This window comes from Pteronotus mesoamericanus, unplaced genomic scaffold (assembly GCF_021234165.1).
Source record: "Pteronotus mesoamericanus isolate MK-2021 breed Mesoamerican mustached bat unplaced genomic scaffold, CSHL_Meso_final contig_557, whole genome shotgun sequence".
Classification (NCBI taxonomy): Eukaryota; Metazoa; Chordata; class Mammalia; order Chiroptera; family Mormoopidae; genus Pteronotus; species Pteronotus mesoamericanus.
Window position 1 is genome coordinate 1,492,733 of NW_026555200.1, and position 26,164 is coordinate 1,518,896.

The 26,164-nt window shown below is 46.8% G+C and overlaps 1 protein-coding gene across 6 annotated transcripts; it reads right to left on the reverse strand.

Moving 5' to 3' along the window:
- Window positions 1-202: 202 nt before the first annotated feature.
- SZRD1 (SUZ RNA binding domain containing 1) lies at window positions 203-24,785 on the reverse strand. Of its 6 annotated transcripts, none has more exons than XM_054579685.1 (4): window positions 24,700-24,780; window positions 6,551-6,600; window positions 4,503-4,754; window positions 203-3,288 (listed from the first exon to the last, which is right to left on the reverse strand). In XM_054579685.1, exons 1-4 carry the CDS (start codon window positions 24,748-24,750, stop codon window positions 3,186-3,188), a joined length of 456 nt encoding a protein of 151 aa, XP_054435660.1. In that variant the 5' UTR covers window positions 24,751-24,780; the 3' UTR covers window positions 203-3,185. The 6 variants fall into 6 exon arrangements, with proteins under 6 accessions (XP_054435660.1, XP_054435658.1, XP_054435659.1 ...); XM_054579683.1 differs by having other exon boundaries at window positions 203-3,315; XM_054579684.1 differs by having other exon boundaries at window positions 4,503-4,757.
- Between the last annotated feature and the right edge of the window lie 1,379 nt (window positions 24,786-26,164).

Below are 26,164 nucleotides of genomic sequence, written 5' to 3' on the forward strand. Positions count from 1 at the left end.
AGGCCCCCTTCCCTTGGAGCCTGAGGGCGAGACTCCTTGCCCCCCAACACACACACCACCCCAGACCTACTTCTCTGAGAAAAAGAAAGAGCCCCTCCCTGGGACTGAGCAGAAGCAGCTCCCAGTGGTTAAATAAGCAGCCACAGCAAGTTAGGAGGCCAAGGACTAAAATGAGGACAAGGCTCTGACAAGTTTAAAACATGTATTTAAAATACAATTTATAAAATGCTTAATCTGCCGACTCAGGAGCCCGCGGTGCGGGGTGCGGTGGGCAGCTGCCCGCCAGACCAGCAGAGCAGGACTGCAGGGGTGCGGCCCTCCCTCCCATGCCCTCTGTTCAGACACCCAAGGGGCCCATGTGCACCCTTGGGATGACATGGCCAGAAAACAGGACCCCAGAGGTTTCCAGAGTCTCTGCTTACCAGGGAGGCTGGGGCAGCCCTACCGGCCCATCCCTGAGCAGAGCATCCCCAGATGGGGCAGAGCAGGGTATGGCTGGGCTGGACAGGGCAGGGCGGGGCAGTGGGCTCTGGAAGGGGCTGATGGTAGCAGATAGGGTGTTGCCTCCTGCCTGCAGGTGGGGAGCACCCTGATTGAGTGGGCTGAGAAGGGTTGGTCACCAGGCCCGGACCCCCAGCTCCTTTGGTTATAGGCTGACAACAGAGTAGTGGCTCATGGGAAGCAGTTAGCTGGAAGGTCTGAGGCCTGGCTTATGGGGTCAGGGGAGAGCTGGGGGAAGGGGACAGAACCATGAAGGCAGATAAAGGGGCAGCAGCCTCAAGTTTCTGCCCCCCACCCTCTTGGGGTTTTCCAAGCCAAAGCCTGCAGCTTACTTAAAAAAAAAAAAGTTTTAAAAAAAAAGCACTTAAGGGAAGTTACAGACAACTACCAAGAAAAAAAAAAAAAAAGAAAAAAACCCCAAACAAACACACACACAAAAAATCCAAACCGTTCTCCCATCTCCCCTCCCACCTCCCCCAACATAATAGTTTCCTGTTTTCATTTCTTTAAAAATGAAAAATTCGTCTGCCCTCTCTCCATCTGGGAAGCCAAGGATATGACTGCTTGTGGGTGGTGACAGGCACACAGCGGGCAGAGCCCCATCTTTGGCCAGAGGGAGGTGGGAGCACCAGTCCCTACTATATCCTCAGTCCACAGACACCCATCAGCCAGTCTTCCCTCTGGCTCCATTAGGGGAGGGGGAGGGGGGGCAAGAATATGTCGTCCCAATGGCTGGGCAATCAGCACTTCTGGCCTTTCCACCTGGCCTACCTTTGTACCCTTCTCCAACTGAAAGGACAGTCTCACTTTGGGCCAGAAACCACTATTACATAAGGGACGGACACTATACATTAAGAATGAGGAAACTTGGTCAGGGCAGTGGAACTCTAAAAACAGCAGCCAACCTTCTCCCTTGCCCACTCCTGGGGTAATTCCCCCAGTCTCTGGGCATAGCTCAACCCCCTATAGGTTCTTATTGACCGGAGCTCTGTTCCGGCTCTACTCATAGACAATTTCCTGGCTTCACACAGTTGTAAGACTGCACTATGGACTAGTGGCTGATTCAACTGGCAGCTGGCCCTTCCTTCTAAGCGGAAGATGTAGTGGGACATGGCTTGCTGAGTCTGGCCTACATTCCCACAGGGCAAGGCCGAGAGTGTGCCCTCAAAACCTAGTTTGCCACCTTGGCCACCACAAGCTGCCCTAATCACAAAAACGTCACACCAGCCACTCCAAACTCATCCACCGAGTGGGGAGGCTGCCTGGCTAGCCGAGGGATAAGGCGCAGTGCAACGGGAGAGACCGGAGAAAGCCTGAGAGGAGCCAGATTGCACACACACAGCTGCTCGGGGCAGCTGCCCTCGTAGTCTCTTCCACCTCAGGGAGCCACAGGAAATCTCTAGGCTCCAGGGACAGAGGGGAACTGCCTTCATTCCAGGCCCTCGCTCGGGAAAAAGGGTGAAGGGTAGCCTAGGTCTATGGAGAACCAGTCTGTCACCACCAATCTCTGCAATGCACAGCCTGTTTTTTCTCATATGTATTCAGAATGGTCTGCTCCCAAGGTAGTGATTTCACAAAGGAGATGTACCAGCTACAGGTACCAAGCTGATGCCATCAACAGAGATGGCACTCCACAGACACCTTCTGAGCACACTAGGCAGGAGGCTGAGTCCTGGAGCCAGACACTCTCCTGGCTTTCCTTGTGCTGACAGAAAAATAGTGAGCAAGTCTCACCTCCCTTACTTCTAAATCTCAGGAGTACAGTCTCAGTCCCCGCTCTCTTCTAGAAGTAGCAAGCGTGGCTGGCAGGGAACCACCCTGAGGGGAACGGGAAGGGAAAGTCTGTTCACTTTCCCTATCTCCCAAAGTACGAGAGGTGGGGTTGGCACCCTCCCCAGGCTCTCTGAGCCTATAGAACTAGCCCAGTCTCCAGGTAGGGCCATGATGCCCTGGGACTTAGCTGGGGGGAGGGAGGTATAGGCATGGGGTGTTCATCTGTCCTGGGGGCTACAGAGCCCTGCCCCTTTTCTGGGCGGCAGTAGGAATACAGAAGCTAAGCTCACCAAAAACCTACTGGTTAATGTTTCTAGTGAATTTCCCAGAAACATTTTTAAGTAGACTACCAAACTACCCTTTCTTAATTAAAAATTCATTAAACTGCTAAAACCCCTCCCATGCACTTTTCCTTGCAAATCAGATATTTTTATAAACAAAAATAGGAAGGAAAAAAAAAGAAAGGATATTTTTCAAATGGAACTTGCTTTAAAGTGATGGAGACATGCACTTGGGGGTGGGTGGATGGGACTTCTCATTTGTTTTGAAATCCCAAATTAATGAGCATGATAAACTGTTATTGCTGGCACTGGCTTTACCCCAAGTGGCCATGTGGCACTGTCTGACTCTCTATTCTCTTTTTTAAGTCCCCTAACCCAAATCCTTTCCCTTTCCATTGACTTGGGAAGCCCTTGTAGACATGCCAATCACAGTGGGAAGGGGGGGAAAGAGGGAGGTCACAGTGCATGGGGTTCAAGGTCACAGTGGGCGGAGCAAAGGGGATCACAGTGCAAGTAAATCAGGTCCTTCCCTCTGCTCAAGTCCAGCTGTCTGCCACGGGAGTGCAGCCCGTGGCGGACGACCCAGGAGGCGATAATGGTGGCAGCGGTGGCATCCTTTCTTGCTCGCATTTATCGGCGCTGTTTGAAGCCTTGTGACCCATCAGGACCCAAAGGCTGTCTGATCACATTGTTGGGCTGCCTGCTGTCTTCCGGTTGGGAGATCCTGGTTGGCCTGAAGGGAAGAAGATCAGAGGTAGGCCTGAAAAAAGATTTAAAAGAAGTTCCCAAATCTTAAAACCAACCACCCCTGCAGCTGCGGCAGAAGTCACAGTGGCTAACAGCCCATCTGGCTCCCCGAGCCTGCTTCTCTGGCAAGCAGACTCAGGTCACCTCCAGGTCAGGAAGCCCCTGCACGGGGCAGGAGGCTCCTGTCCGCCCCTAGCACCTGCAGCACTCTGCCCCGCAGTGTGGCTCGCCATCACCCATCTGAAGGCAGGGGGAGTGCTCGAGGGCCTAAGCTGTCCAGAGGCAGGGACCATGGACAGCGCAGTCACCAACCATGAACACAGACTTTCCAGTGTTGAACTCCTAACCCAGAGCTCAGCAGTACCCCAGCACCCGTCACTGCTGCCCTTCCGCTTCCCTCCAAATCATGGGGTTAATGGCTGACTTCTATTACTAAGGAAGACTAAAGGAAATGGACTTTTTCTACTCTGCCAAGTGAACACTTAGAGGAGAGGTAACAGAAGCCTAACAAAAGGATGAAGGGATAAAAAGAAAGTACACAGATTAGTTTAAGTGCCAGAATATCAAGCCCCAAAGAGGCCTCTCAAAGAAAGAAGCTGTTTGAATACTGCTTTTGTAGGGGGCGACAAACTTAAATACAACCTCTAGGATTGCAGAGAAGAAATACCATGAATAAAAGAATTGAGAAAAACGTCACAGTGGGCTATTACGACAGCCAGAAGGCAACATCCAAGCACTCAACGGGGCACCTTCCATCGTGTCACAGAGGGTTCGCAGAACCCCACACTCATCTAATCGCACAACAATTTTGATGAGACAAGGTACTACCGTTATCCCATTTTTCAGATTAGTCTATGGAGACACAGGTTAAACAGCTAAAGCAAGAGGCAGAGGTGGGCTCCAACCCCACCTCGCTAGCAGATACGACTCAAAGTCCACATCTTGAACCTCTGCGCCGCTCTGCCCCCGGGCCTCTGCAGAGGCAGTGTGCTAGCCAACCACGACCCCGCCTTTCAGAGCGGCCCAGGCGCCGGTGCAGCACAACGAGCTGGCCAGCAGGCCGGCTGACAGCCGGGGCTGCGCGGCCTCCAGCCCTGAGTAGGCCTGCTTCTCACGATGCGCAGCCAAGCTGCTGTCCTCCTCCTCCCCCCTCTCCCTCGGGGTGGCCGGCAGTCAGCCCTGCCAGCTACCTACACTCACCGGTCAAGGATGGGTTTCTCTTGTTCTTCCTCGGGACTGGCGCTGCCTAGGATTCGCTTCCGGGCTTCGGCGTACTCTGCCTCCCGCTGTGCTAGGGACTTGACCGGAAGGGCTGGCCTGCTGGTGGAGTTGGGGCTGCTGACCACTCCGTTGCTGGTGGGCCTCTTGAGGATGCGGATCTGTTGGGGGGGGCCCGTGGGAAGGCTATCGTCCTGAATCACAATGGGCACTTTGGGAGGAGATTTGGATTTCCTGCTGACAAAGAGCAAACACAGCTTCACAAGCCCTGCCCTTGACTGAAGAGACCCCATCCAAGTCCCACACCCAGCCCTCATCACTTTCCTCCTCCTACCCTACTACTTCTATTCATTGTTCTCTGGTCTCTGACCAGACATCAGAATCCTCACTCCTCAGGAGGGGTTTCTCAAAAGAGCAACCTTGCACAAGCTCACACAGGCCTCAGGTCTGCTCCTCAGACCTGAGCCCAGGCAAAGGGGGCTGGAACACCATCTCATTTTCTGGGACTTCTGTTCCCATGTTCATCACAGATAATCAACCGCTATTTGGCCCCTGTGGCAAAACATCTCACATCCAGAATCCAATGACCTCCATTAAAACCCTAGCTTCCAGACACAGAGCAGCGTGTTAACAGGCTGGTATAGCGGGAGCCCCTTAGCTCGGGCAGGGGAGGGGGTGTGTGGTTTCAGAGTGTTTCCTCCCAGCAGTCTTCTACCACGTGTGCTCACACCAAACTACCAAGGAGCCCACTCGGCCATCCTTCCTTGGCACCAAGACAGGATTTGCCAAACTACCTCGGCCTTCTGGTAAGTGACCTGAGCCTCCCTGAGATGAGCTACACCAAACAACCGATCACCTCTTCAGAAGACCTTCTGAGCAGAGACACCTCCCTCACCAGGGCTCTCGGGTATGCTGGACGCAGCAGGGTTGGGGTGAAGGATGATCCTAGAAACAGTGCTTGGCAGTGCTCAAAGGAGAAGCAATGTCCAAGGCTGGTGGATGTCCACATCAGGCGATGTGTCCACAAGGAGAGGTGGAAAACAACATAGGAAGGAAAAGAAACAAAAGCCACAGGAGAAAAAGGATCCAAGCAGGAACAACCACCCCTCAACAGCCACAAAGACACCTGCGCCCCCGCCGCACCCCCCACCCAGAGCAGTCAACTAACTTCTCTTCGGAACCAAACAGCCCCCAGGGGACTGTTTTCAGAGCCTCGCTTGTCGGGAGGGGTAGGAACTAGAGGAACTCAGCTGCTATCAGGAGAACCAAAACAAGTCCTGGGCAGGACACATGGCAAGGGGACTGTAACCAGCTGTCAGCATGGTTGCTGAGAGGAGCAGACAAGGAGCCAGCAATCTGATCAAGGAGAAAGGGAGCCAGGAAAGCTGGTGGGCAGGCAGGACACCCCGGAGTTCCCTGGGGAATGTCTCTGTAGCCCATGAGGCAAGTCCAGGGAGGCCCTCTCCTCCGCCCTGTCTCTAGTCCCTGTGGGAAGCTGACATGCTACCTAAGCCCCACGACAAACTGCTGAAGTCACCTTTCACCTGCTTTGGAAACCCACTTCCTCTGCTTTGTGTGTGGGGAACGAAGCTATCCTTCAAGGTCTAAGAATTTCTGAGAATCTCTTCTTTCAGGACACCCCATAATGCCCTAAGCCACCAAGTCACAGAAGACCCAGAGACATCATCTGTCCAAACTCCTAATGGCAGAGAGAAATAAACTGATGTCCAGGCTGGGGAAACAACCTGTTCCATACATCAGAGCAACTGGGAACAGAGCCAGGCCTAACACCCGTCTTACTTGTCACCTCCCCACTTTGCATCACACCACCTCACACAGGGTGCCCACTGAGGCAGGAGGGCAGGTGCCACACTCCTGCCTCGCTCCCAAAACCTCAAGCCACCATGTCCTCGAGGGAAGGATTCAGGAGCCTGGCCTTCCTACCCTAACAACCAGCTGGAGAACAGCACTGACTGCCCAGCTTTCAAACGGCAGAGAGCATGAGCCCTCGGACCAGACAGCAGCCTTACCTCTCCTTTTGTGTGATCTTCAGTTTTTTTTCCAACCGTCTGTCTATTTCCTAGAGGAAAAAAATGTATATAAAAAGAGGAAAAAAATCTCTCTCAAATAAAAACTTATGTCTTTATTTTTAGAGCTAAGGGCAGTGTCCTCTCTGGCCAGGGACATGGCTGTGTCCTCTGAGGTAACGGATTTGGACCTCCCTGTACTAAACTCTGGGGTTTGGAGCCTGACTCCCTGCAGGTTCTTCTCCCTCCATCCCACAGCCGCGGTGATTGTTCTAGACCCTCATCATTCAGCTGGGTTCTTTGCATGGCCTCCGACTAGTCTCCTGGCCTCCCAGCTGTCCTCCACAGAGCCACTCAAGTCAACTTTCTAAACACAAATCTGACTGTGTCACTTCCCCACTTAAAATGCTTTAACTACTTGCCCAATCAAGTCCAAGCTCCTAAGCACGCCTCACCCATACCTTCCTTTATCTTCTGTTCCTGTCTTATACCACAGCAAGACTGAGCTCCTACTAACCCGCAGAACCCAGGGTGCTGACCTGCCTGCCTGCAATGCCCTCTCCCTTGCACACTCCCATCTGTATTCTGCAAAACCCAGCGTGGCCGGCCGCCTCTCCTTTGTGAAGTCCCCTCTGATCCCATATAGTTAATCACCTGTTCCACGAGGGAGAAGCTCTCTTTTACATTACTTCCTGATTATATGCATCACGTTTTATAACTTTTTTTTTTTTTAACTGTCATGGATTTGAACTCTCTATAATCACCACCCAGCAAAAGGCTTAGAACAGAACAGAAGCCTAAAGTCTATGGAACTGAATGCAGTCTCAGGCCTCAGACCCTCAGCGCCTGGAACTCCATGAAGCCTCTACACACCCACACACCAGTCTATACACTAGACAAGGGGAAGCTGCAGAAAGAACACAGACCACATAGCCAGACTCCTTGGCTGTCCCACTGCTTTTTGTTACAAAATGCTCCACTCAACTGTCTTCAGTGAGGGCAAGACCATCTAGATACTGGAGAGGAGAAACTGTATGCAAAATTATGTATTTCTCTGGAGAGAAGATCTGTAACAGTGGTTCTCAATCAGCGTTGATTTTGCCTACCAGGGGACATTTGGCAAGGTCTGGAGACATTTTTGGTTGTCACTACAGGAAGGGAGGCACTACTGACATCTAATGGGTAGAGGCCAGGGATGCTGTTAAAATCCTACAATATAGAAAACAGCTCCCACACCAAAGGATTATCTGGTCTCAGCCCTGGCTGCGTAGCTCAGGTGGTTAGAGCACCGTCCCAATACACCAGGGCTGTGGGTTCCATCTCTAGTCAGGGCACATATAAGAATCAATCAATGAATGCATAAATCAGTGGAACAAATAGATGTCTCTGTCTTTCTCCTTTCCTCCCACCCTCTCTCTCTAAAATCAACAAATTAAAGAAAGGAAAAAAAGAATTATCTGGTCCCAAATGCCAGTAGTGCTGAGGTTGAGAAACCCTGACTTATAAGATACATAAGATTTTCAAAGGAGTCTATTACTTGCAAAATGTTAAGAATCACTGCCTTAGTACAAAGTCTTTGAAATTTGCTGACATCCCCTTCAGGGCCCAAGGAGTAGCCAGTTTTCACAAATGTTCTGTATGTCCTGAAAATGACTGTATTCTACAGTTATAGGTACCATTCAAGCTGTTTAACTATATTGTTCAAATCTTCTCAATTCTTAATAATTTGATCTATTGACTATGGGAAGAATCAAGAATTATTCTTTTTAGTAATTAAATAGTTTATCATTATGAAGTGATCCTTAAAATCTATTGTTTAGTATTATTAATAAAACTGTGCCAGTTTTCTTTAGTTAGTATTCCCTGGAACGTGTTTCTCTATCTTTTACTTTTCATCTCTCCAATGTCCTTGTTTTTGTCTCCTATGAACAATGTGAACCTAGACTTAAGTCCAGTTTGAAGTGATACTCATTCTGATTGGCGCTGAGTTGTTTAAAATATTCTGTTTTATGAAAGACCGAAAACATATTTAGGCAAACACAACAGACTGTACTCTGAGGGCGCCACGAACTCTCTGGCCAGGAAACCTCTAGAATGAAAACTTCTCTCTTAAACTTGTAATACAAGTTGGCATCCAATGACTGTTTAATGACAAAATGTACAAGGGGCACCGGGAATAAGGAATGACATGGATGTTTTCTGTGAACTGACAAAGAAAATCTATGCCTATAGCACAGTCTGTCAGAACTGTAATTCTCCTAACTTTAAAAATTAATGCCGGTGTCACTGCCTGAGAAAATACTATGTCTCACGTTAGTCTAATGTCCATTAACTTTTAAGGGCTTTTCAAGGCTTTCCACAAATAAGTTATGGTTTTAAAGTTCCAATATGTATCATTTAGCTCCAATCTAAAAATGAGACTGCCACCCTGACCAGCATGGCTCAGGTGGTTGAGAGTCAGCCTGCAAAAGATCGCGGGTTTGATTCCCAGCCAGGGCGCATGCCTGGGTTGTCGGTTCAGGCCCCAGTTGGGGAGTAAGAGGCAACCGATTCATGTTTCCCTCCCTCCTTTCCCCTCTTTCTCAAATAAATAAAATCTTTAAAACATAAATAAATAATAATAATGAGCCTGCCTCTTCACATCCTTCCACCATTAATGCAAAGTTTGCCTACCACCTAAGGGATTTACATATCTTCATACAGGGTCAACACCAAATGCCCTCACAGGCCAGGCAAGTAACCAAACTCCATATGCAGGGAGCATAGTGGGGAAGTGAAGGGGCTATGAAGGCACCAAGGAGCACTTGCCATGTTATTTTAGGAGAAACCTAATTCAATATTGTTATGGGAGAGCTCTAAATTTTTAAACTTTATTACATGAACTCTTGCTTTCGCATCACTGTAAGGGCCAAGTAAGACATATAAAAAAATGGACCTAATACATTAGCTGATTTTTTTAAAAATTGTGGTAAAATATACATTACAGCCCTGGCTGATGTGGCTCAGTTGGTTGGAGCACTGTCCTGTACACCAAGAGGTTGGGGGTTGACGCCTAGTCAGGGTACCTACCTAGGTTGCAGGTTCAATCCCTGGTAGGGTCATGTGTTGGAGGCTACCAAACAATGTCTTTCCCTGCTCCCCCTTAACCCCCAATTCCCCTCTCTCTAAAATCAAAAACCTTTGTGGGCCAGGTCCCCAGTAGGGAGTGTGCAAGAGGCAACCACACATTGATGTTTCTCTCTTTCTCCCTTCTTTCCCCTCAGTCTAAAAATAAATAAAAAGAAGAAAAGCTTAAAATCAAAAACCCATTTAAAAAATTTTAATATACATATTAGCTGAATTTGAGGAGTCTCACTCAGGTTTCCTCTCAGGAGAGCAAATTGCTTCTGTCTTTCTCCACGGCCTTGAGGAAGAGAGGGAATCTGCGCAGGCCCAGCAAATGGAGCCTGAGTGAAGAAAAGCCTTTCAAGAGGGCATATGGCCTGTGTCTGAGTAAATGTGCCTCTGTCCCTAAACAAGGACATGACCAGAATACTTGGCATGTAATGTAAAACTACTGGCTTTAAAAATAATGCCTTGGCAGGGTAGGTCAGTTGGTTAGCACGTCATCCGGACATACCAAGGTTGCGGGTTTGATCTCTGGTAAGGCACATACAAGAATCCACCAACGGCCCTGGCCGGGTATCTCAGGTGGTTAGAGCATCATTCTGATTCGCCAAGGCTGTAGGTTCAATCTCCAGCAGGGCACATACAAGAAGCAACCAATGAATGCATAAATAAATGGGACAACAAACTGAGGTCTCTCTCTCAAATCAATAAATTAAAAAAAATTTTTTTAAAGACTCAACCAGTGACTACATAAATAAGTGGAGCAACAAATTGAAGTGTTTCCCTCTCTCTCAAATCAATAAATAAAAAATTTTTAAAGCCTTATGTCAATACAATGCTTTATTGGCTTTCATATCCTTTCCCAAACACTCATTCTGCTCACACCAATCGTGTTCGGTAGGCAGAGTAGCTTTTATTCTTCTCTGTCAGGTGAGGGTAATTTGACTCAGGGAGGTAAAGGAACTTACCCAAGGTCACAAATTAGTACATCACAGAGGCAGCCCTAGAACTACAGCCTTTGGAGGCCCTATCCCATGCCGTCGCATACTGACAGCTGCTCAGTCCCCTGGAAATGCCTGATCTTCTCTTCCTCCCTCACCTCCCCTGAATTCCACTTTGCCCCCTTGCACGCCCATCAAACTCCGTCACATCAGGCAGGCCAGCTTATCAGAGCCGAGGAGGAATTCTTCCATCAGATTAGGGAGTGGGACAGAACTCCAACAGCCGCAGTGGAAAGCTGATCCTGGCCATCTCCAGATGGCCACTGGACACCAGCGCGCTCAGAGTCGTCCAAGCAGGAGACGGAGCTGCTCTGCCAGCAGCTGGAGCGGGCACTGCATCTCACTCTGGAGCCTATCCAGGTATCATGAGTCAGTCCATTCTCTATTTGGACAAGGCCCTGCAATCAATCTGCTGTCAGACTTGTGCTCTGAAGAGCTGGACCAAGCTGAAACTTTCCTACAGGGCGCACTATAAGGAGAACATCCCTCTCCTCCAGAGATGCAACAGTCCAAACAGGCGATGTGGGCACCAACAAGAAATCTTATCTCCTAAAGTCACCTTCTCTTTCTACAAGGTTGCCCAGAGCCGCAGCCCAAGGTCAAGACTCTTCCTGTGTTAAAACCACAACCTCCAAGGCTAGTGAAAGAAACCCATAAGCTCATCACTCTTTGACTCTGCTCTGCGTGAGGGTCATGGGGCACAAGGCAAGTGTTAGGGCATAAGGCACTCGGAGAAGAGGTGCTAGAAAAGTCTGATTTCCTATGGCTTCTCCTGGGAAGGCTCTTTATTTATTTATTTTTGCTAGGTAGCACTAAGCAGCCTCCTGTAGATGACGCTCTGTGCTCTAATAAGTGGGGAGGCCTCCTTGCTTTGGGTCAAAATCCTAAAAAGATCTGTTGTTACCAAACACAGGTATCACTTGCCCTGTGGGGCTATACCTCTACAAAAATGAGGTACACACTTCTGGATCTGAGAGAACAAGTGAAACCAAAGGAAAGAGTAGAGGCAGTGGCATGAAGAACCACAGTGGGGGGCAAGGTGATTCTGGACAGGACTGGTCCCTTGCAGGAGGTAAGGGAGAGGCCACCACAGCCACAAGGTGAATGACATCAGACGCCAACTGCAAATTCAACTCATCTGAGGAAGAAAACACAGCTCCACTGGCTGCTGATGCCCCTAACCTTGCAGTGATGCTGCTTGTGTGAAACTCTGGCAGAAAGTTGGGGGATGGAAGCATATGAGAGAAAGGCAGAGTAGGGGACACCTCAAACTGCCTAATTTGTAACAGTCACAATCTTCAGAAAGAACAAAGACCTGGCAGGAATGTATCTCCAAGGGCAGGCAGATTACAATGACAGGGTCATTCCTATAGCAGCAAGAGATGAATGAGCAAGGAAAAAAGGAGAGAAAGGGAAAGGAGCCTAAGAAAGGCAATGGAGGGAAGTACACAGGCCTTGGTGCAAAGTACGGCCAAGTACAGCACCATCATAACTGTTCTGTCCAGACCCAAAAGTTGAACAAACAGACTTTATCAGTTCACGCAGGGGCGATGAAGCCCTGGGGGAGAGATTCAAACCAGCCAAATTGACGTGAGACAGGGTGAACAAACCCACATCTACCTGTCCACTATGGCAGTGAGAGAGGGTGCTGCTTGCACCCCAGGGCCTCCCACCTGGTGCCGACGGAGCAAAACATCCCGCTCCACCGCTGCGTCCCTCTCTCTGATAACCAGAGTCCTCTGGTCACCAACGCGACTTACACACCCTTAAGAATCCAAGTCATCTTGTAGTAAATGGAAGTCCAAGAGGCACCCTTGGTTCCTGACTGAGTTAGAAAATACCCTCTTTTTATCACCAACAGTTACTACTATGTAACTTTTTTCAGATAACTTGCCCCTCTTTTGCCAGTTTGCATTTCAGAAGATGACACTTCCTGATTGTCCTCTCAAACCCAAGGAACAGTGAATGGTCTTGTGCTCTCTGGGAACCACTATGTCGCACAGGCTCATCTGGCCTTGTCCAGCTGTCCCAAACTGGAGAACACATGTCTACAAACAGACACTGGGTTGGGCGGATCTGAAGAAGAGACGGCAATCCTGACAGCGGAACAAGGATTCCTCTCAGAACCAGCGTCAGACATGTCCCAATGAACACAATGCCACCATTTCAGAAAAAAGCAAAGAGAAGATCCTGTGAGGTGGAAGGCGGCGGGAGTGACCTCCAGCCCGGTCTGGTCCTGAACTCTGCCACAGCCGCAACGCCCGTGCCGGTCCTCAGCGCTCTAAGTCTTGGGAAGGACACCAGTGCCCATTCCCCTGGCCACAGGGTTGCCCGTATCGGGGCCCACTGGGAAAGCGGTCTCCTCAGCAAGGCACCTATCTCCTATACCAAGCCTCACGAGGAGATCTGGGCTCCTCCCATGAGGGCCCCAATTTCATATAGGAAGAATGCCAAAGAATTCATAGGACCAGCAAAATTTGGCCTACCACAATCAGATGGAAAGGTCTCTGTACCTTTAAAGTGCATCAGTGGCTATTTTCAAGTCCAGATGTGCAATCCATAGAGACTTTTTCAAAGAATTTTCCTACTGATTAGTTTAATTCTGTGTTTCATCCCTGCCCTGTTTCTCTATGTCAGTGGCGTGGCGGTGTCCTGCCTGATAGGGCCGGCCATCTCTAGTGCTCCTGCTTATTCTGCCTCCCCTGGCCAACTCCAGGGACGGAAGCACCCGAAGTCACATCACCCCAGGTCTGATTCTACAGTGATGCTGCAAGGTCACAGTCAGGTTCAAAGAATTAACTCCTGAGCAAACACAATTGATTGGGTAAGTCAAAAGCAGAATTTATGGGCTGAGAAACAAGTTCTATGGGGGCAGAGCTAGGTCATAAATTCATCAGTTGCTTTTTTATGAGTTGTAATATAGGCTCAGGTTAGTGTGTTTGAAGGTTCCATTTCCCACAACACATTCGTCCTTCCTCTGTTACTTCCACAGCAAGGAAAAACATTCCTCTTTAACTGGGTTACTGTAGGGCACAGGATATAGTTCTAAAATTCTCTAAGGCAGTCTATACTTGATTAATATATCTCAAAGGCCATTTTCCTTTTGCTTCACTGTGACAAAAAAAGTTAGAGACAAGCATTTACAGAAAATCTACTCTTAAGTAGAATTTAACCAGATGCTAGAAACCCAGAGGCGAGCAAGGCAATCCTTGTGGATGAGGAAACAGAGAAACAAATCACAGCTGCTGTATTAGTTGCGTGAACAGTGTTTTGACAGAGAAATGGAGGGTGCAACCCTGCTCTGACAAGCCAGGGAAACCTACAGGGACTTGAAGAACAAGAACTTCAAGGAGAAAAGAAAGGGCATAAACAAAAGTTGGGGAGAAAGGAGATGAAAACATGAATAGAAGGAAAGGAGAAATAAAAAAGAAAAGGGACTCAAAATAAGATACTTTCTAAACTAAGAGATTCAAATCTAGAAAGGTCTTCTACAGTGAACCCATCTCTTTTAATCTAGGTCTGCAAAACCCCCTGCGATTACTTTAGCTACCGTTGGCAATGATCCTGACTAGTCGGTATCGATATTATTCAAAAAGCTGCTGCAGAAAATTAGTTTTAATTTCTATAGGCGGCAAGATACAAATTTGAAGAAATCTGAGGCACGAGAAAATCACGATGGGCTTTGGGGTGGTATGCTTCTTTCCCAAGTTGACTGCAGCCTTCAAGAGCTCTCTGCGCCTGCCCCGGAAGAGGAAAGCCTTTGGACACATTCTCCTGTACACTGGCAACAGCATATGGAGCTGGGGAGCACCTGACAGGTGGCCAGTCCAAACTGAGATGCACTGTAAGAGCCAAATGCACAGATTTCCCTGCCTTAGTACAAAAAGAGTATAAAATAGTTTATTAACATATTTTCAACATTGATTACATGTTGACATACTACTTTGGATACACTAGGTTAAATTAAAAATATTAAAATTAGGGAGGTTGAGGGGTGGGTGAAAAAGGTGAAGGGATTTAGAAGTATAAATTGGTTAATTACAAAACAGTCATGGGGATGTAAAGTACAGCACAGGGAATTAGTCAATAATATTCTAATGACTACATATGGAGCCAGGTGGGTACTAGACTTATTGGAGGCATCACTTCATACATTATATAAGTGTCTAACCACTATGCTGTTTACCTGAAACTATTATAAAGCCATATTGAATGTTAACTATAATTGAAAAATTAAAAAAATAAAATTAATTTCATCTGTTTCTTTATACTTTTTCAATGTGGCTTCTAGACAATTTTAAATTAGATATATGGTTCACATGGTACTTCTACTGGACAACGCTGCTTTAGATCTAACCTTAGACTAAATAAATAAGATGTGTAGAGATACATCTGCTGTGCATTTAATCTTTCAGTACTAGCGATTGATCACCTTGAGGACCCAAGGGCATGTTGTTTATCGATGTGAGAAACCTACTCCGATTAGTCCTATTTGTCATTTTAGCCTAACAGCCACTAGCCAACCAACAAAAGCAACAACCCAGGGCCTAGTGTGTGGCTCAGGTGCTAATATTCACCACCTCACTTTAATCCAGCTCTCTGAGCCCCATCATTCCACTGGAACTGTTCTCGTCAAAGTTGTCAATGACATCCACTGCTGCCAAATTCACTGGCAAATTCCAAATCTTCATCTCACCCAGGCTCTCAGCAGCACCCAGCAGTGCTCAGTGCCCCTCCCTTAAAGCATTTCTTCACTTGGCCTCCCAGACACCACTCTGCTGGTCTCCTTCCACCTCCCTGGTAGTTCCTTCTCACACTCCATATTTGATTTCTCCCGTAACAGGATAGGTTCCTTTCCCTCTGTGGATCCCTGGAGGTTGGAGAATTTGCACCTCTTCTCTTCTGTAGGCTATGCTGACTTACTATTGTATTTTGCTGCATATAATGTGCTCCCATGTATAACACGCACCCACGTTTTGAGCCCATACTTTCAGGAAAAAAACTTTCCTTTTAATTTTGTAATTCCATTATTTATTTAATTATATAGAGGAACAAAACCGATTATCATATTCCAGGCTATTATTTTGCATACAGACATTGTTATTGCTTTCCAGAGTTACGCTTTTTTAACACATAAACATAAATAAAAGAATTAAAACCATTTATATAGCCCTGGCTGGTGTGGCTCAGTGCACTGAGTGCCAGCCTGCAAACTGAAGGGTCGGGGACATGCCTGGGTTGGGGGCCAGGTCCCCCCAGTGGACGGCACATGAGAGGCAGCCATAAATTGATGTTTCTCTTCCCCTTTCTCCCTCTCTTCCTCTCTCTCTAAAAATAAATGAATGAAATCTTTTAAAAAACCCATTTATATAGATATGGAATTAGTACTACCCATGCATAATGCACATCCTTATTTTTCCCTCAAAAATTTGGGCACAAAAAAGTGCAATATACACAGCAAAATACAGTAAGTGATCTCTTCCAGTTCCACAGCTTTATAAACTCTGCTATACAACTGCCAACCCTACAGTCCCAATCAGATTTCAAAAAGTAGCTTGACCTATCTTGTCCAAAACCAAACTCTTGATTTCACCAGTCACCCAAGCCGGCTCCTCCCACATTCCCTCTCCCACCCCTCAGCAGCTCCAGTGTTCCAGCAGCTCAGTCCAAAGCCTCTGGACTGAGTCCATCATCTCTGACGCCTCTTTCCCACCCCACATCAGCAGATCTTGTCGGTTCTGCTTTCAAAATACAGCCTGAATATCCTCGACACTTTCTGCTGCTGTGACCAATTCTGGCCAACATTACCAATAGTCCTTGAATGGGCAGTTACAATAGCATCCTATTCACTCTCTCTGCTTTCACTGTTACCCCAAGTTTATTTTATACATAACAACCAGAACGATTACTCTAGAAACTAAGTTAGTTTCTGCTCAATGCCCTCACATGGCTTCTCATTTCAAGGTGACAGCCATCGTAGTCTACTTGTCCCTACTGGATCTGGCTCCCTGCTACCGCTGACCTCATCTCCTGCCACTTTCCCTTCACCCACTCCCATTACATTGCTCCCCACCGTTCCTCAGGTAAAAGGAATGTGCTCCAGCCCCAAGGCCTTTGCACTGGCAGCTCCCTCTGCCTGAAATGCACTTCCACCAGCTTCTGAACAACTTGCTTCCTCACTTCCCTCAGGTCTCTCTGCCTGTCTTCATTTGAGAGGCCTCCTCAGACCTTTTTTTTTTTTTTTAACAAAATGGTACTCCTGCCAGTCATTGTCTATACCCTCAATCTGTTTTATTTTTCTTCATTTCGTGTGAGTATATAAAACATTATTGCTTACTGCCCACCTTTCTTCACTAGAAAGCAATCTTTGTGGAGCCAGAATATGAATGGAGTCTCTCTGGGTCTGAAACCAAAGGCACTATCCATAAGCAAAGCAAGAGCTAAGGACGCCTAAAGCATTTCTCAGCAGCCCCGGCAGCAGCCGCGGCAGCAGCAGCAGCGCTCTCCAAGCCTGCCAGAGGGCTGTGTCAAAAGCCGCTGTGTCAAAAGGTGCTGTGTCCTCCCTCCACCACCGCTAGCCCGCACCCAATCCATGACTGGCACAGCAGCCTTGGAAGTCCTTACAAGCATGGACACAGCATGCTCCAAGGTACGTGACTTGCCTAAAGCCACTCCACGAGAATGACAGGCCTGAACCCTAAACCTCAAAAGGAGAAAGCAAAGATTCAGGAGAGTGGCTGGTGGGTGGCCGCAGGAACTAAGAAGGTAGGACAAAGGCTGACAAGCAACACCAACCTGCCCACACCCCAGGCCAAGGACTATTGCAGCAGACTGCAACGGAGGGGAAATCTAAAGTCAAGGTCTTAAATCTATGAAGAAGTACCCACAAGAACAGGCCTAGCAATTTAGATGCATCCCAGCCTGGAGGGCTTGGAAATTCATTAAGTGCCATCAGGCAGTGTATTGTTCTGCTTTGAGCACGTCTTCCAAGGGTCTCCATGGGGAGGATATCCATACAGGCCTTTACCTTAAGGAAGTGGGGCAGGCAGGGGGTGGGAGTAATTGTGGTGAGACCTGCCCCTGGGAAAAAATAGGGGGTAAAATCTAATGGGGCTCCCTTTTCTTCGAGTTTGTTTCTGCTTTTTCCCCTTTGGTTGTCATACAGCACTAAGCAATACAACTCTTAGAGGAAACAGCTAATATTAGTCCTCAGCAGAGCAAGAATAAGACCCAGTCTTAGGAACTTCGCACCTTAACTGGACAGAGGCCACACTGTCAGTGGCTAGAGAGAAAGGGGACAATGTCCCTCACAGTGAGGGCAACAGCACTCACTGCTCCAACATCTGCCTTTAAATGACATTTAACTCTCAACACCTGGCAAGGCAGAGTAACCCAATTTTACCAATGAGGAAATGAAACTGAGAGGAAGGTAGGCAGTGGTTTGTCCAAAAATCAGACCTGACATTTGAACCCTGAGCCCCGTCTTCTGACTTCTATCGCCATGGATGGAGAAAATGGATTACTGACTGGCAGCAGTGACTTACCCTTTCTTCCTACCGTTTATATGTAATGAAGACAGAGAGGCTCCTCTGCCAAAGGAAATAGGCACACAAACTTTGGGGGTGAAACAAAGTCACTAATCCTCCTCCCCAGTACTAGGTATTATTCAAACACCCAAGGGCAAGTGCTCAGTCATCAAAGGCACTCAGCGGGGTCCACAAACAATGACTACAGGGCTAAGCCAATAAAGTAAATGGGTAAAGCCAACAGGAGAGAACACAGTAGGTAACAGAGGGTAGCATGGTGGGGTGCAGAGGAGAGGAGTGCAACCAAGACACAGGTAAAGGTATTCAATATTTTAAAAACCTGGCCGGGTGGCTCAGTTGGTTGGAGCATCATTCCGTACACCAAAAGGTTACGGGTTTGATTCCTGGTCAGAGTACATATCTAGGTTGAGGGTTCAAGCCCCCAGTCAGGTCAGGGCATATACAGAAGGCAACTAATCCACGTTTCTCTCTCTCTCTCAAGTCAAGAACATATCCTCTGCTGAATACCCAAGGGCTGCCAGTCTGCAACTACAGATATAGAATCCTAAGATAGCAGAGTTGTTAAATCTCCTCAAGAGATCTGAGCAAAAGTTATTTTTATTGTCTCTTTCCATTGGCCAGATGCTAAGTTATTTCCCAACTACGATCAACATTTCAACCAGTATCTCAGGTGCAGTCACTGTTCTTAGTATTAAAACTGACAGCAGCATTGACCTTTTGGCTCTCAAGTTCAAGTGTCTCAAGAGAGACAAAATTTATCAGTTCATCATCCCTGCTACTGAAGCAGGGGGCCAATCCCAGGAGAAACAAGTAACAATACTTAAAAGGAACTATAAACTAAGCATTCTAAACACTTAACTAGTTAATTATCTGCTGAGAAGCAATGGTAAACAAACTGTCCAAAAAGATCCCAAAGAGTGAAGCCAACCACGAGGGCTAGAATACATCACGTGATTTTTTTTTCTCCTGGACACCAGGAATATTAGCATCTACACTCCATTAGGCCACTGAGACTGAATGGGATAATGAAAGTAAAAACGTACTCTACCCAGCCTAGAGTGAGCCCTCAAGATGCCATCTAAAAAAAAAAAAAGCCTTATGGCTTATGGGCAGTGTCCATTCACCAGTGAGATGTGCGACTAGGCAGCAGAAGCAAATGACAGCGGGAGGGTCACAAATGCTTTCATAAGCCAAGAAGGCCAGGGCATCCAGGGCATGAGGGATGGGAATAGGGCTCTCTAGGTCAATGAAGGGTGGTGATAGTCCTACCTTTCCAGACGCGAGTCATAACTGCCCTGTACAAGCTCATCTAAGGATCGTGCCTGTGAAGAATGCAATTTCAACTGTACAAACTTTTTACTCCTTTTAGAAAAGAATGACATTTCCTGTGTTCATTTTACAAGGGAAAGAGTTTGGGTGTGGGGAGGGGATCGCCTACTGTGAGGGACTTTTTGAATTGTCCTACCCTCAGGGATAAAATTCTTTGTCTGCACACAGACGGACCCCTGTTAGGATTTGTTGCTAATTGTGGCAATTAGCAATTATTTGTGGTGGCTGGTTTTAACCTTAATCTTCCCAACCACATCCTGCATAGAACTTGATGTTAAAGGGAAGCCTGCTTGGGAGAGGCTAGCAGAGTTAAAAACACTTGGGAGGAGAAATCTCTACGGTTATGACTTTAAAAATTTTATTTCATTCTGTATTTTGGCCACAGATATAAGTAGCTAAACTCAATCTTCTCTTAGGAAACCAACAAGTCAGTAGTTGTCCTAAGAGGAAAAATTTTCTATTCCTGTGGGAATGTGCAGGAAAGAACACACTACACCTTGTGAAGGATAGCTACCTGATACAGCCAGAAACTGACGTTTAACTGTGGGGGGGCGGGGGCACCACAGTACAGAGATGGAACATGGAAAGAAAGAGCTGGCCAAAGGGTATGTTGGACTCATCAGACCTAAACAACAGTGCCTTTTCTCTTGCAGGATTCTACCAAAAGTGCTAGAACAAAACACTAAGTTCTCTTCTGTTATATAAGGAAAAGCAAGAAGGCCCGTGACTGCCCGAATATCTACCACAGCAGCATGGCGGCTCTCTTGGACAGTCAGAGCATGCTGGGAGCAGGCCCCCGCCGGCCACGCAGCCTCAATGAAAAGAGCTAAGACGTTACTAGTGGAAAGCTCATTACCCTCCTTTCATTGAAACCACAGGAAAACAGATCTTTTTCCAGAGTCCAGGGACAGACTGCTTAGCACATTCATGTCTAAACTGGTCAGCTGCTTTACAGAAAGCCCCTCTGAGAACCTCACAGTCCCTAGCACTCTATCTTCCTGAAAGGACCAGGACTAGCTAGAAATGGCTCCTGTAGGCACAGCACACCTGGGTTTGTTCTTTCTGATACCACAAATCTTAAATGCCTTCTTCACTATAAAGGCAGACATAAAGAAATCAGCACCAGGTAGCCCTGAAATAACTCTTATTTGCCCACTACCCACAGCCACTGTACACATGCCACATGACAGCAGTGACAGGCGGCGCTGAAAACTCCTAAGTGAGGTTGCAGCCATGCCTCACGGAGAATGGCCTCTAACCTAAAAAAAGAGAAGTAAATCAAAGTTCTTACCTCTTAAATTAAAATCTAACTATATCACTACTCTCCTAAAAAAAAAAAAAAAAAAAAAAAAAAGAAAAGAAAAGAAAAGAAAAGAAAAAAGAAAGGGGAGCGGGGTTCAAAGCTCTCCTCTGCTTTCAGGAAGAAGTCCAAGCTCCCTAGAACCAAGTACAAGGATGCCCTTCCCAATCTGGCCCCTGCATACCTCTCTGGCCTCATCTCTTTCCACTCAGCCCTGCCAACCACCTACCCTCCAGCCAGAAGGAAATACTGTAGCTCTCCCAATGCTGGACTCTTTTTCCCCCTGCTGCCTCCTTGCCTACATGGGCATTGGCCCTACATTCTACCTGCCCCTCCCAAACTTACTACTGCTTAATTCAACTGGTCCTTTGATTCTGAATTTAGGCATCAATTTTTTTTTTTTTTTTACAAGACTCTCATCCCAGCGATGGTACCTCATCTATGCCTCTTCAAGAAAGTGCTGCATTACCTGTCTGACTCCTCCACTGGACTGTTCCCAGTGCCTGGTATACAGTAGGTATTCAATGTTTACTGACACCTTTCTATAGGCTCATACACCACCCATAATCATTGATGGGGTAATGACTGGCTCAATGAAGGTAGAAAGTAAATTTGAATTCTTAGTCCAAAAGACTGGTCAACCTTTAGCTTATTTAAGATGCATTATCTTCCAACTACTACATGACTTTCCCTTGTGAAAAAGAATAAAGGACAACCTTTTGAGATGCAAGGAAATCAGAGAGGTTACCAATGATCTCTAATACCTATCAGTCCAATTTCATTTATGTTCCATCTGCCTTTCCCTAGGACTGGGTTAGCTCACGATCAAAAAGATGGTCTAGGAAGACAAGTGAATATAAAGCTTCAAACCATCAGAAACTGGGCAAGCTGTTGATATGATTTTGCAGAGGAGCACAAAGTTGTCTTCCAATTAATTACAAAATGCTCTATTTGTCCCTTGAGATGTGCTTAAGATGAAGGACACAATTTAAAGTTTGAATCAACAATAACTCAATTTTGTATTTTCATTTCTCCCAAAGGCAGTATTATTTTTAAAGATGCATTTCCTTGGTGAAATGTAAGTTATATTTCTTGAATTGTCCTTTGATTGGGATGTAAATCCTTGGGAGGAAACAGGCAGCGTTCATCACACTAACTAAAAGCAAAAAGCTGCCTATTTACAGAAAATCTGAGGTGTTTCTCAAAGTCAGTCTTTCTGGAATGACACTACAGGACTGTACAGAGTATTCTGATGATATACAGGAAACAGTGACCTTAGATGTACTGACAAATAAGAGAGTAATTTTAGCACAATGGCAAATTTTTTTTGTGGAGGACAAGGATCACCAAAAACCTCTACTTTCAAGGGTTAGAACCACCTCCAGATTACATAAAGTTTTAATGTTCACTTCAAGAATTAGTCAACACCCCCATTTGCTTTTGTCACTCAGGTGTGGGTTTTTGTTTTGTTTTGTTTGTTTGTTTGTTTTGCAAAGGGGAAGTAACTTAATGCTCATTACCATACATCAGTTGCGAGGCAGGGTAACCTGGAGCTAAGACTTCTGAAAGACTTGTGCAGTCAGTTGGTTTTCCAGTGATATGGACATAGTGCTTCATGCTGTCTCCCCTCCAAACGTGCACACTGACAAGATCCTTTGCGAATTTTGAAGAGGGAATCAAATTCAAGAGGGCCTTCAAATATAAGCTTAAGGTAAATGTATTATAAAGGACAGTGAATGCCCAACTCCCAAGTCTTCTACAGGCCTCCAGGTAAGGGAGGCAGCAGAATGCTAGAGAAGGAAAGCAGCTTTGGAGTCAGACAAGCTGGAGGTCAAATCCCGGCTTCCCCGCTCACTGTCTGTGTGACCCTGAACAAGACAGGTTACACCCTAAACTCAGGTTCCTTGTTTACAAAAGGAGAATACCTCTACAGATATTTCAATGCTTCCATTAAATAAAAGATAATGTAAAGGATCTTGCATTTTGGCAGTTACTGCTCATTAGGGCAATGATGCATGGTTTGGGTTCCCTCATTGTACCTAGAACTTCTAAAGGGTTTTACTAAAGTAAAAGACAGTAGAAAAAAATACTGGGCAAGCATCAGAAAGATCTAAACTAAACTTTACATCTCCGGGGCTTATTTAGCTATAAAATGCAGTACTGGGCTAGGTAAGCTTACCCATACTGGAAAATTAATGTGAGTCCCAGTTTCTGAATCCTACACTCATTTCTGTTTTTCATTTTCTTACTTCTTTAATAAGAGAAACTCACGTCCCTTAGAAATAGGTGAGAAAAAACAAAGAAAGGCTAAGCTGTTCAAGAAATTTATCATTTGAGTCACATTCAAAATGTAGGCCACGCTTTTCTGCAGAGGGCGGGCAAAAGGGGTGTCTGAATGATTCACTCACGTTAGGGTAGGCAATAGACGCCTCTACCGGAAATTTCGCATTCTCTGGCACGAAGTCACTGCTCGACGCACACTCTGCCTAGCACAGAGCAGACACTCAAAAATGTTTGTTGACTGAATAAATATCCACATGACACCTGTTGCTCCCTATAAAATCTTTCAATTGCTCTTCTTATTCAAGACAAAATCCAAGACGGTCAGCACATAAGAACTGTGCCAAATACCTTTTGAAATAATTAATTTTTCACATTCTCAATCATGCTAAGTGTAAAAAACGACCACCGTGAGAGAAATGCTGAACCACCAGAAAAAACTTCGAAGCCAAGCCTCAACATTTCCGTAGAAGATACACCCAATGCTGCGAGACTCGATTTCTTATCCGCTTCCCAAGGTGACAGGCACCCCGAAAGGCGCTTGGGGAAGAAAACCCAGGTCCTGTTCTACCCTCGCACACTCGGCTCTCCACGCCTGACTGCCAACAACTAAACCTCTGAGGCAGATGCCACTCAAGCCAGCACTGACTGGACAGACACAAACATGGGGAGGCCAAAAAGACATCTCCCCATCTTCACAAAGGTCACCAATGAAACCACAAACTCTGAAAGGACCAAATTAATCACGGATCTAACAGACTTGGCTGCTCCGGCCTGGGATGAACTGTTTTTCTACAGTTTCTGGAGGCAAATAAAAACTCCAAAAGCGAGCCGAACGATCCATCTCACCCTCCTCTCCCTGGAATGCGGTTACTTTATACTGTATATATCGCAGCCCGCCCCTCTCGACCCCGGCGAGCACACTCCGAGACCCTCCCTCCGGGCTCAGATCGGTGTGTGGGTCCCCGGGAAGATGGGATGCCCGCTAGGTTTACGGTCTTTCTGGCGGGGTCCCCAGGAGAGCCGTCTGCAACGGGTTTTCAGAATAAAACAGAAAGAGAAAAAACCCCACACTCACCCACCGTGGCGCAGGCCGCAACCGGTGGGGGATTTTAGTCAAGAGTTGAGGGGCCCAGAGACAACTGCTTCCCTGCCAGCCCTTCTCCGGAGCCCGGCACGCCGCCCCAGTCCGCGCACCAACCCGCACCCTCCCCCCACCCACGACACACACGGGGTGTCGCTCCTTGGGCGGGAGGGCCCGGATAGGAAGGGTCAAGGCGGGCCGGGGTGAGCAAGCAGGCGCGGGGGCTAAGAAAAGAGGACTTGGGTGACGGGTGGGGCGCCCTGGGTGACGCGCATGTCGGGGGGGATGGAAGGAGGCGCACCGAGCCAAGGTGGAGGGAGAAATGGAACGCGGCCCCTTTAAGAGGCCTTCACAGGGCTCACAGAGTGGGGGACTCTCCGCCACCCCCGGCCCGGCGTGCGGGGCCCTTCCTTGGGGATAACCATACTCTGACCCGCTCCTTGGAGGCTTCCCTCACGCCAGGTCCCGCCCGGCCCTGCCCCAGAGCGGCGGCTCCTCCTTACCCCGCTGTCTGCCGCCTCCTCCCAGCTCTCAGCGACCTCCTCATCTTCCATCTTACTCGCCGCTTTCCTCCTCCCCCAACCCCCTCCCCGCGCCTGCGCCCTGATACGCGCCTCCGTCGCGGGCGCCAGCACGCAAGGCTTTACTCAATGGACCCCGCCCCCTGTCAAGCCCGGAAAAGGCGCCACACCAGGGACCTTGATTGTCCAGGAAGCCATCTTGGAAGAGGGCAGTGAAATTAGAATGTTACCATTTTTCTTAAGGGCAACGTGTTAAACCGAATGGAAGTCCACGTGAATCGCTGTCTGGAGTACGGGAGGTGTGATCTTTAGAACCATCCTTCCTAAGGGCAAGCAATTACTAAAAAAAAAAAAAAAAAAAAAAAAAAAAAAAAAAAAAGTTTTGAGTCGTAGTTTTCAGGAAGTGCAGATTATGTTTTCATTTCAAAATTCTGAAAACACTTTTATACGTAACCAATAGTGAAAAACATTTGTTGATGCATAAAACATTTTATTATTTCTATTTGATAAGGTGAAAATTATTACAGTATTTCCTGCTCATAAAGCAGTATTCCAAACATCTGTTAACAATAATATTTTCTACCGTGAGGGGAAAAACATTACTGTTAGTTGGTTATATTGCACTTGAGTTAGACAACCAGAACTACTAAAGTTCTGAGTCTTTAATGAAGATACATACTTTAGCATTACCTTAAAACGTATGTGTGCGTCGTTTTGAACAGTGTTCTGTTTTATTTTTCTCCAGTATAGAAGTGGAGACCTTGGACTTTAAAGTTCAATTTCGAACGCTTCCAACCTAAACAGCTGTGCGATCTTATACAAGTTAGTTAAGGTTTCTGTGTCTCAGTTTCCCCAAGTGTAAAAAAAGTTAATAATAGTAGTAGTAGCTTATTCAAAAGTAGATTGTGAGGATTAAATGAATTGCTATGCAAAAAAGCTTAGAACAGTGCTTGATCCATAGTAAGAGTTCTAAGAGTTGCCTATTATCATTATGGAGATGTCTTGCCTGCTGTAAGATTTATAATTCTCACATCTCTGATCATGCTTTCTTTCTCAAATCACAAAAGCAGGGAGAAAAGCAAGCACCACATGTTTTTATTCTCACTGACATATTTAAATAGGCTCCACAGAATTAAAAACATACCATTCAGTCGTGTTGCATTTGGCTGCTAAAATCAAGTTATCTGTATTAGGGGTGTGTGTGTGTGTTTAATTGGGATGTGTTTTTAGCATATCATTAATCTTTCTTAAGGAACTTCCTGTTGTGAAATTTTGCGTTTTGTATTCTTAATGATTATTATTAAAAATTGCAGTCATGTGTTAAATGTTACCAGTCTTTATTTAGAAGTTACAATGACATGCTCACTAATTCTCTGGTTTCACAATTTCCTGTCTCTGAAATATTGCTCAATTTTGAGTCTGTCCTCAGTCCACTGTTCTTACCTAG

Excerpts from the sequence above, each read along its gene's own strand:
- SZRD1 (XM_054579682.1), bottom strand. The coding sequence starts at position 24,750 with ATGGAAGATGAGGAGGTCGCTGAGAGCTGGGAGGAGGCGGCAGACAGC. Across the intron at positions 6,601-24,699 it reads AGGAGGCGGCAGACAGCGGG|GAAATAGACAGACGGTTGGA; the intron begins GTAAGGAGGAGC and ends TTTTTCCTCTAG. Across the intron at positions 3,316-4,502 it reads GAGAAACCCATCCTTGACCG|GCCTACCTCTGATCTTCTTC; the intron begins GTGAGTGTAGGT and ends ATCTTTTTTCAG.